The sequence below is a fragment of the Bombina bombina genome, chromosome 11 (genome assembly GCF_027579735.1).
Source record: "Bombina bombina isolate aBomBom1 chromosome 11, aBomBom1.pri, whole genome shotgun sequence".
NCBI lineage: Eukaryota > Metazoa > Chordata > Amphibia > Anura > Bombinatoridae > Bombina > Bombina bombina.
Genome location: NC_069509.1, coordinates 62,169,927 through 62,180,355, shown reverse-complemented (window position 1 = coordinate 62,180,355; position 10,429 = coordinate 62,169,927). Strand labels below are relative to the sequence as shown.

At 38.5% G+C, this 10,429-nt stretch overlaps 1 protein-coding gene across 1 annotated transcript in view; it reads right to left on the bottom strand.

Annotated features, from left to right (window-relative positions):
* Positions 1–5,586: 5,586 nt before the first annotated feature.
* The window catches only part of HS3ST6 (heparan sulfate-glucosamine 3-sulfotransferase 6), a 100,929-nt gene continuing 96,086 nt past the window's right edge, over positions 5,587–10,429 (bottom strand). The window contains exon 2 of the mRNA XM_053695110.1: positions 5,587–6,299. Within this exon, the coding sequence (XP_053551085.1) occupies positions 5,681–6,299 (619 nt within the window). The 3' untranslated portion in view covers positions 5,587–5,680. The remainder of the gene's footprint in view (positions 6,300–10,429) is intronic.

Sequence of the window (10,429 nt, the reverse complement as noted above, 5' to 3'; positions counted from 1 at the left end):
TACTAGGGGAGGTGTTAGCGGCTCTGAATGATTGTAACACAGTTGCAATACCAGAGAAAATGTGTAGGTTGGATAAATATTTTGCGGTACCGACGAGTACTGAGGTTTTTCCTATACCTAAGAGACTTACTGAAATTGTTACTAAGGAGTGGGATAGACCCGGTGTGCCGTTCTCACCCCCTCCGATATTTAGAAAAATGTTTCCAATAGACGCCACCACAAGGGACTTATGGCAAATGGTCCCTAAGGTGGAGGGAGCAGTTTCTACTTTAGCTAAGCGTACCACTATCCCGGTGAAGGATAGCTGTGCTTTTTCAGATCCAATGGATAAAAAGTTAGAGGGTTACCTTAAGAAAATGTTTGTTCAACAAGGTTTTATATTGCAACCCCTTGCATGCATTGCGCCGATCACGGCTGCAGCGGCATTCTGGATTGAGTCTCTGGAAGAGAACATTGGTTCAGCTACTCTGGACGACATTACGGACAGGCTTAGAGTCCTTAAACTAGCTAATTCATTCATTTCGGAGGCCGTAGTACATCTTACTAAACTTACGGCGAAGAATTCAGGATTCGCCATTCAGGCACGCAGGGCGCTGTGGCTAAAATCCTGGTCAGCTGATGTTACTTCTAAGTCTAAATTGCTTAATATACCTTTCAAAGGGCAGACCTTATTCGGGCCCGGGTTGAAAGAGATTATCGCTGACATTACAGGAGGTAAAGGCCATGCCCTGCCTCAGGACAAAGCCAAAGCCAAGACTAGACAGTCTAGTTTTCGTTCCTTTCGTAATTTCAAAGCAGGAGCAGCATCAACTTCCTCTGCACCAAAACAGGAAGGAGCTGTTGCTCGCTACAGACAAGGCTGGAAACCTAACCAGTCCTGGAACAAGGGCAAGCAGACTAGGAAACCTGCTGCTGCCCCCAAAACAGCATGAATTGAGGGCCCCCGATCCGGGATCGGATCTAGTGGGGGGCAGACTTTCTCTCTTCGCCCAGGCTTGGGCAAGAGATGTTCAGGATCCCTGGGCGCTAGAGATAATATCTCAGGGATACCTTCTGGACTTCAAATACTCTCCTCCAAGAGAGAGATTTCATCTGTCAAGATTGTCAACAATCCAGACAAAGAAAGAGGCTTTTCTACGCTGCGTACAAGAGCTCTTGTTAATGGGAGTAATCCATCCAGTTCCACAATCGGAACAGGGACAGGGGTTTTACTCAAATCTGTTTGTGGTTCCCAAAAAAGAGGGAACTTTCAGACCAATCCTGGACTTAAAGATCCTAAACAAATTCCTAAGAGTTCCATCGTTCAAGATGGAGACTATTCGGACAATTTTACCTATGATCCAAGAGGGTCAGTACATGACCACTGTAGATTTAAAAGATGCTTACCTGCACATACCGATTCACAAAGATCATTACCGGTACCTAAGGTTTGCCTTCCTAGACAGGCATTACCAGTTTGTGGCTCTTCCATTCGGATTGGCTACAGCGCCAAGAATCTTCACAAAGGTTCTGGGTGCTCTTCTGGCGGTACTAAGACCGCGGGGAATCTCGGTAGCTCCATACCTAGACGACATTCTGATACAAGCTTCAAGCTTTCAAACTGCCAAATCTCATACAGAGTTAGTGCTGGCATTTCTAAGGTCACATGGATGGAAGGTGAACGAAAAGGAAAGTTCACTCGTTCCACTCACAAGAGTTCCCTTCCTGGGGACTCTTATAGATTCTGTAGAAATGAAGATTTACCTGACAGAGGACAGGCTATCAAGACTTCAAAGTGCTTGCCGCACTCTTCATTCCATTCAACACCCGTCAGTGGCTCAATGTATGGAGGTAATCGGCTTAATGGTAGCGGCAATGGACATAGTACCCTTTGCACGCTTACACCTCAGACCACTGCAACTGTGCATGCTAGGTCAGTGGAATGGGGATTACTCAGACTTATCCCCTTCTCTGAATCTGGATCAAGAGACCAGAAATTCTCTTCTATGGTGGCTTTCTCGGCCACACCTGTCCAGGGGGATGCCATTCAGCAGACCAGACTGGACAATTGTAACAACAGACGCCAGCCTTCTAGGTTGGGGTGCCGTCTGGAATTCCCTGAAGGCTCAGGGACTATGGAGTCAGGAGGAGAGTCTCCTGCCAATAAACATTCTGGAATTGAGAGCAGTTCTCAATGCCCTCCTGGCTTGGCCCCAGTTGACAACTCGGGGGTTCATCAGGTTTCAGTCGGACAACATCACGACTGTAGCTTACATCAACCATCAGGGAGGGACAAGAAGCTCCCTAGCTATGATGGAAGTATCAAAGATAATTCGCTGGGCAGAGTCTCACTCTTGCCACCTGTCAGCAATCCACATCCCGGGAGTGGAGAACTGGGAGGCGGATTTCTTAAGTCGTCAGACTTTTCATCCGGGGGAGTGGGAACTTCATCCGGAGGTCTTTGCCCAAATACTTCGACGTTGGGGCAAACCAGAGATAGATCTCATGGCGTCTCGACAGAACGCCAAGCTTCCTCGTTACGGGTCCAGATCTAGGGATCCAGGAGCAGTCCTGATAGATGCTCTGACAGCACCTTGGGACTTCAGGATGGCTTACGTGTTTCCACCCTTCCCGTTGCTTCCTCGATTGATAGCCAGAATCAAACAAGAGAGAGCATCAGTGATTCTAATAGCACCTGCGTGGCCACGCAGGACTTGGTATGCAGACCTGGTGGACATGTCATCCTGTCCGCCTTGGTCTCTACCTCTGAAACAGGACCTTCTGATACAGGGTCCCTTCAAACATCAAAATCTAACTTCTCTGAAGCTGACTGCTTGGAAATTGAACGCTTAATTTTATCAAGACGTGGGTTTTCTGAGTCAGTTATTAGTACCTTAATACAGACTAGGAAACCTGTTACCAGAAAGATTTACCATAAGATATGGCGTAAATACCTACATTGGTGTGAATCCAAAGGTTACTCTTGGAGTAAGGTTAGGATTCCTAGGATATTGTCTTTTCTACAAGAAGGTTTAGAAAAGGGTTTATCTGCTAGTTCATTAAAGGGACAGATCTCAGCTCTGTCCATTCTGTTACACAAACGTCTGTCAGAAGTTCCTGACGTCCAGGCTTTTTGTCAGGCTTTGGCCAGGATTAAGCCTGTGTTTAAAACTGTTGCTCCACCATGGAGTTTAAACCTTGTTCTTAATGTTTTACAGGGCGTTCCGTTTGAACCCCTTCATTCCATTGATATAAAGTTGTTATCTTGGAAAGTTCTATTTTTAATGGCTATTTCCTCGGCTCGAAGAGTCTCTGAATTATCAGCCTTACATTGTGATTCTCCTTATTTGATTTTTCATTCGGATAAGGTAGTCCTGCGTACTAAACCTGGGTTCTTACCTAAGGTAGTTACTAACAGGAATATCAATCAAGAGATTGTTGTTCCTTCTTTATGCCCAAATCCTTCTTCAAAGAAGGAACGTCTACTGCACAACCTGGATGTAGTCCGGGCTCTAAAATTTTACTTGCAGGCAACTAAGGAATTCCGACAAACGTCTTCTCTGTTTGTCATTTACTCTGGGCAGAGGAGAGGTCAAAAAGCTTCCGCTACCTCTCTTTCTTTTTGGCTTCGTAGCATAATTCGTTTAGCTTATGAGACTGCTGGACAGCAGCCCCCTGAAAGAATTACAGCTCATTCTACTAGAGCTGTGGCTTCCACTTGGGCCTTCAAGAATGAGGCCTCTGTTGAACAGATTTGCAAGGCTGCAACTTGGTCTTCGCTTCATACTTTTTCCAAATTTTACAAATTTGACACCTTTGCTTCATCGGAGGCTATTTTTGGGAGAAAGGTTCTTCAGGCAGTGGTTCCTTCTGTATAAAGAGTCTGCCTATCCCTCCCGTCATCCGTGTACTTTTGCTTTGGTATTGGTATCCCAGAAGTAATGATGACCCGTGGACTGATCACACTTAACAGAAGAAAACATAATTTATGCTTACCTGATAAATTCCTTTCTTCTGTAGTGTGATCAGTCCACGGCCCGCCCTGTTTTTAAGGCAGGTAAATATTTTTTAATTTATACTCCAGTCACCACTTCACCCTTGGCTTTTCCTTTCTCGTTGGTCCTTGGTCGAATGACTGGGAGTGACGTAGAGGGGAGGAGCTATATGCAGCTCTGCTGGGTGAATCCTCTTGCACTTCCTGTAGGGGAGCAGTTAATATCCCAGAAGTAATGATGACCCGTGGACTGATCACACTACAGAAGAAAGGAATTTATCAGGTAAGCATAAATTATGTTTTTTTTATTTCTGTTTTATTTTACTTTATTATTTTCTATTTATGACAGGTGAGGCTCTGCCTCCCCTGACTCCACGTCCCTGGCACGCACACACACATTCACACTGATGTACACACATACACACACTCACACATACACACACTAATACACATACACACACTCACACACACACACATATACATGCACACATACACACACACATTCACACTGATGTACACACATACACACACTCACACATACACACACTAATACACATACACACACTCACACACACACACATATACATGCACACATACACACACACATTCACACTGATGTACACACATACACACACTCACACATACACACACACATATATATGCACACATACACACACACATACACACACTAATACACGTACACACACTCACACACACACATATACATGCACACATACACACACACTCACACATACATGCGCACATACACACATACACATACACACACATAAACTCACACATACACACACACATACACGCACACATACACACACACACACACACACACACACATACATGCACACATATACATGCACACATACACATACACAAACGCACACATATACACCCAGACACACACACATATACACACAAACACACACACACACAAACACGCATATACATGCACACATACACACACAGTCACACACTGGTACACTCACATATGCGCACAAACATATACACACACACTCACAAAAACAGACATGTATATACAGGTACACATACACACAAACACACATACATGCACACATATGCCCGCACATACACATAAAAACACAGACACACACAGATATATATTCACATGCAATAAATAATTATTAAATGATCATGTCATATAATATTTTTTATTTTTCTCATGTGCTTCAAACATTGGTCTCTACTGTTTTCATCATATATATATATATATATATATATATATATATATATATATATATATATCTTTCCCACTGGTATAAATAAGTATTACAATTAAAAAAAAAAAAGGTAATGAACTTTTCCCAGAAATCATAGTTGAACATCTCCACTTATGTGAGTGAAAAATAATAATATTTACACTGTTATCTGAAGTCTTTACAATAAGTGAATAAAGGCAAAACTAATGCAGAGTATATATATATATATATATATATATATATATATATATATATATATATATATATACATATATAAAAGCAGAGGGCCGTAATAACTTTGGATTCATATATATATATATATATATATATATATATATATATATATATATATATATATATATACAGTATATATGAGTAGGGTAAAGAGCATTTTGTTTCAAGAAGGAACAGTAATGGATAGGTTCCCATATAGAATATTGGCATCTGATCTATTCCAACAATTTTAAATACCATATCAATCCCAGCCAAAGTTCTGCCCAGTCATCTGGTAGAATTTCATATTAAACGGACGATAAAATTCTTGAAGGCGCACCAGTATATTTTGATCAATGTCAGGATGTGTTCGGCCTTTGGATTTGCCTAGGCACCTGGGTTTGCTGCTTCCTTCTGACTTTTTTAAACAAGGGAAGCCCTTGGTTTTATTAAAGTAAAAATGTTTATATGTTATCACCCTCTTGAGTCCCAAAAAGTCCTGAACACGGGCCATTTCTCCAGCTGGGTCACTGACCAGTCTCTCTCCACTGACAAAAAGGAATTTGGAGAGAGGGAAATACTGAAGCCAGTTATCCAGATGTTTAGCATAGATCCCAATTCTGATGGCACTCCAGGAAGTATCTATAGGTCCTGTGGTGATGTTTTTAAAAGCTAGTGCTTGGAAACTAGGAAGCGATGGGGTTTTAGATAAGGTTTGTGTATAGTCAGAGATCGCTCTGGTTACTGGGTTTCTCACAACTACAATGAGCTTGGTGTCTCTTGACATGTTGTAAATACGTTTTGGCACCTCCGTGGTAACAAAGTAACTTGGAGTCTTCTCCATGGTAATCTGTCCTTCTAATGTCCTTGGCATTAAGTTCCTAAAATATGGAAGAACAAAAAATATATATCAGTATAATTATAAAATGGGAAGCAGTGTAGCTTCTAAACGATAACAAAAATGGAATGTTTTAATCAGAGCTATGTCAACTATATTTCATTTTTTTTACATGCACACAAGCATCATATTATTCAACATAACAAAATGATACAATAACATATCAATTCATAAGAAATATGTTTGCGATATACTTGTTTGTGCACTCATCCACCAATTACATGTGAGTCAAGTGCATGATGTCATAGCATGAGTATAGGGTGCAAGTGCACTTTAAAAGTTATCATTCAAGCTGTGATCAATTTTTTCAAAACGTGTTTTTACAAAAGCAACTTTATTGCAAAAATGTTTCTGACAACAGTTTCAAATTAACCATATTTTATTGTATACGTGAGCACTATCAGCCATTTTCATTGTTTATTTGCTGTATTTTTTACATTATCGGTTTAATGAATATTAATAATGGTGCTTTACTTGTATCACTCCTTTTTGGTTAATCAAAATCTAAATTCTCAATACTTCACAAGACATGTATGGTACCTTTTTCACTTATCTAATTCCACAGCTAAAATAACTGCCGCCCCCCCCGATTTTCTTTGTTCTCTAGGGATCTATTGTTAAAAAACAGGGAGGTAAGCTCAGAAGAGTGCACGTGTCTGCAGCACTATATGAGAGCAGTTTTGCAAGAATGTTATCTATTTGCTAGAACATAGTGACTAGGGATGGGCGAATGTTTCTAAAAATTCGAAATTTAAAACGAATTTTGATACATTCGTTCGTTCGAATATAATTACGAATGTTTATATAACATTCTAACATTCTATTTTCGATTTTTCGTTTTAGGATTTTTCAATAAAATTCCAAAATATTTGTTTGAATAATAAAATGTTTAGCTATGTATTCATTCAATTTTCGAAATGTAATATTCAAATTCGAATGTGACATTCAAATTTGAAATAGTATTTCTAGTCTACAACTGTGTTTAATAAATGTAATATTCAAATTCGAATGTGATATTCGATTCAAATGTGATATTCTATTCGAATGTGACATTCGAAAACTGTAACTAACATTCAAAAATCTAATTTTTAAGAATATTCGTTCTTATCAACATTCTATTATGTAAATCGAATTTCTACAATAACATTCGTTCTAACATTTGAATTTGAATATAAACACATTCACCCATCCCTAATAGTAACATAGTAACATAGTCGATGAGGTTGAAAAAAGACCGAAGTCCATCGAGTTCAACCTAAACAAATATAAAATACTTACAAAAAGCTCCAGTTAAGCTTAAATAATCTCACTAAAAGGTGACCCATTTAATACAAGCAATCATATCCATGAATGGTTTCTAGACAGAAATGTATTCAAACAATTTTTAAATGTATCTAGGGCATTAGCATGCACTACCTACTTTGTTAATGAGTTCCACAATTGTATTGCTCTTACAGTGAAAAAGCATTTCCGTTGCAGGAGATTAAATCTCCTTTCCTCCAACCTTAAAGGGACATAAAACCCAATTTTTTTCTGTCATGATTTTGATAGAATATCAAATTTTAAACAACTTTCTAATTTACTTCTATTATAATATTTTCTTTGTTTTCTTGTTATTCTTATTGGAAAAGCAGAAATGTAAGCTCAAGAGTGTGCACGTGTCTGCAGCACTATATAGCAGCAGTTTTTGCTGTTATACATTAGCAGGAGCACTAGATGGCAGCACTATTTCCTGTCATGTAGGGCTTCAGGAATGTGCACAAAACCTTCCTAGGTATCTCTTCAACAAAGAATAACTTGAGAATTAAATACATTTGATCATAGAAGTAAATTGGAAACTTTTTAAAAATAGTATTCTCTATCTGAATCATGAAAGAATTTTTTTTGGGTTTAATGTCCCTTTAAATTGTGACCTTTTGTCACAAACAATTTTCTTGAAATAAAAAGAGCTTCTGCCATCTCTGTATATGGGCCTTGTATATATTTACATAAAGTAATCATGTCACCTCTCAAGTGCCTTTTTTCTAAAGAAAATAGACCCAGTTTGGCTAGCCTCTCCTCATAGGTTAAATTATCCATTCCCCTTATTAACTTTGTGGCCCTTCTCTGAACTTTTTCTAGTTCTGCAATATCTTTTTTTGCAATCGGTCCCCAGAACTGCACTCCATACTCAAGGTGAAGTCTTACCAGGGATTTATATAGTGACAGAATTCTGCTTTCCTCCCTTGAATTAATGCCTTTTTTAATACATGCTAGTATCTTATTAGCCTTTGTAGCCGCTGCCCTGCATTGTGCGCCCATCTTTAGCTTGTTATCTATTACTACCCCCAAATCCCTTTCCTTTTCTATGTGGCTAAGTCTTGTCCCATTTAAATAATACGTAGCCTGCTTATTTTTACTTCCAAAATGTAGAACCTTGCATTTTCCCGTATTAAATCTCATTTTCCATTTACTTGCCCATACTTCTAATTTTTGCAGATCCCTTTGTAACGAAAGTTCATCCTGCACTGACCTAATGACCTTACTTAACTTAGTATCATCTGCAAAAATAGAGCGCAAACATACAAGATAGCAGCACTATTACCTGCCATATAGTGCTCCAGATACCTACCTTTCAACAAAGAAAATTTGATTATTGAAGTGAACTGTATTTTATTTTTAAAGGGACAGTCTAGTCAAAAATAAACTTTTATGATTCAGATAGAGAATGTAATTTTAAACAATTTTCCAATTTACTTTTATCACCAATTTTGCTTTGCTCTCTTGATATTCTTAGTTGAAAGCTAAACCTAGGAGGTTCATATGCTAATTTCTAAGACCTTGAAGTCCGCCTTTTAACTCAGGGCATTTTGACCGTTTTCACCACTAGAGGGTGTTAGTTCATGTGTGTCATATAGATAACACTGTGCTCACGCACGTGGAGTTCAGATGAGCCAGCTCTGATTGGCTAAAATGGATGTCTGTCAAAAGAACTGGAATAAGGGGGCAGTTTATAGAGGCTTAGATACAAGGTAATCACAGAGGTAAAAAGTATATTTATATAACTGTGTTGGTTATACAAAACTAGGGAATGGGTAATAAAGGGATTATCTATCTTTTTAAACAATAAAAAATCAGGTGTAGACTGTCCCTTTAAATTGAATGCTCTGTCTTAATCGCAAAAGAAAGTTTTTGGGTTTCATATCCCTTTAAATAGACATACACATATATCTCTCTGGTTTCGGAGCAGAACAGGTTAATAGCATCCATGTAACCTATTAGCATCACTTTACACTATGAAAAGGGCTTATTCAGCATAAAGCCCCTTCAATCTTTTATGTGATCGCTAACCCCCCAAAATCACAATTTTTTATTTTTTTTTGTCAGTAATGGTGCACGTTTGATTTTTGGATTATAAAATCGGGAAATTTATTTTTTGGCCAAGCTTGAGGGGTATTAAGATCAGAAGCTTTTTTGGATTGTGATTACTGAAAGAACACACTGATGGTGTATCGGCTGATCAACTCATAAATAAGAAATGTGCTTTTTTATGTTCTACTAAGAAAAAAATTATAGCGATGTTATATATAGCTGCAAACACTACTGCCATAGAGTGCTTAAAGGGACACAACACCCCAAATTTTTCTTTCATGATTTCCAATTTACTTCTATTAAATTTGCTTTGTTTTAACAAAAACAAATATAAATGTTTACCTAAATTCAGTATTCATTTCGTTTTAAACAAAACGGATACCAAATAAGGCAGCCAATGAATATTCCGGGAAACCAATTTCCCTGAATATTTGTTATGAGCATTTCGTCAAACGAAAATGTCTTGGCTGCAGAAGTCTAATATATATATTTATATAAATTTAAAAATATAAAGAAAACTTTCTTCAAAGTGAAGAACATAATTATTTGAAGTAATCTTAGAAGCATAGAAACATAAATGTTGACGGCATATAGACGTCATAAGAGCCATAGGCCCAGCAAGGTTGGATAACGCAACCACGCTAACTCCCTTTTTTAACACACCTTGGGCTTTAGCACAGTTCTGCTTGTGCACCTTCAGGTTAGCTCTTGAGCAAAAAAAAAAAGAGAAAGCTTTAGCATACCTCATAGAAGTGGCGGAAA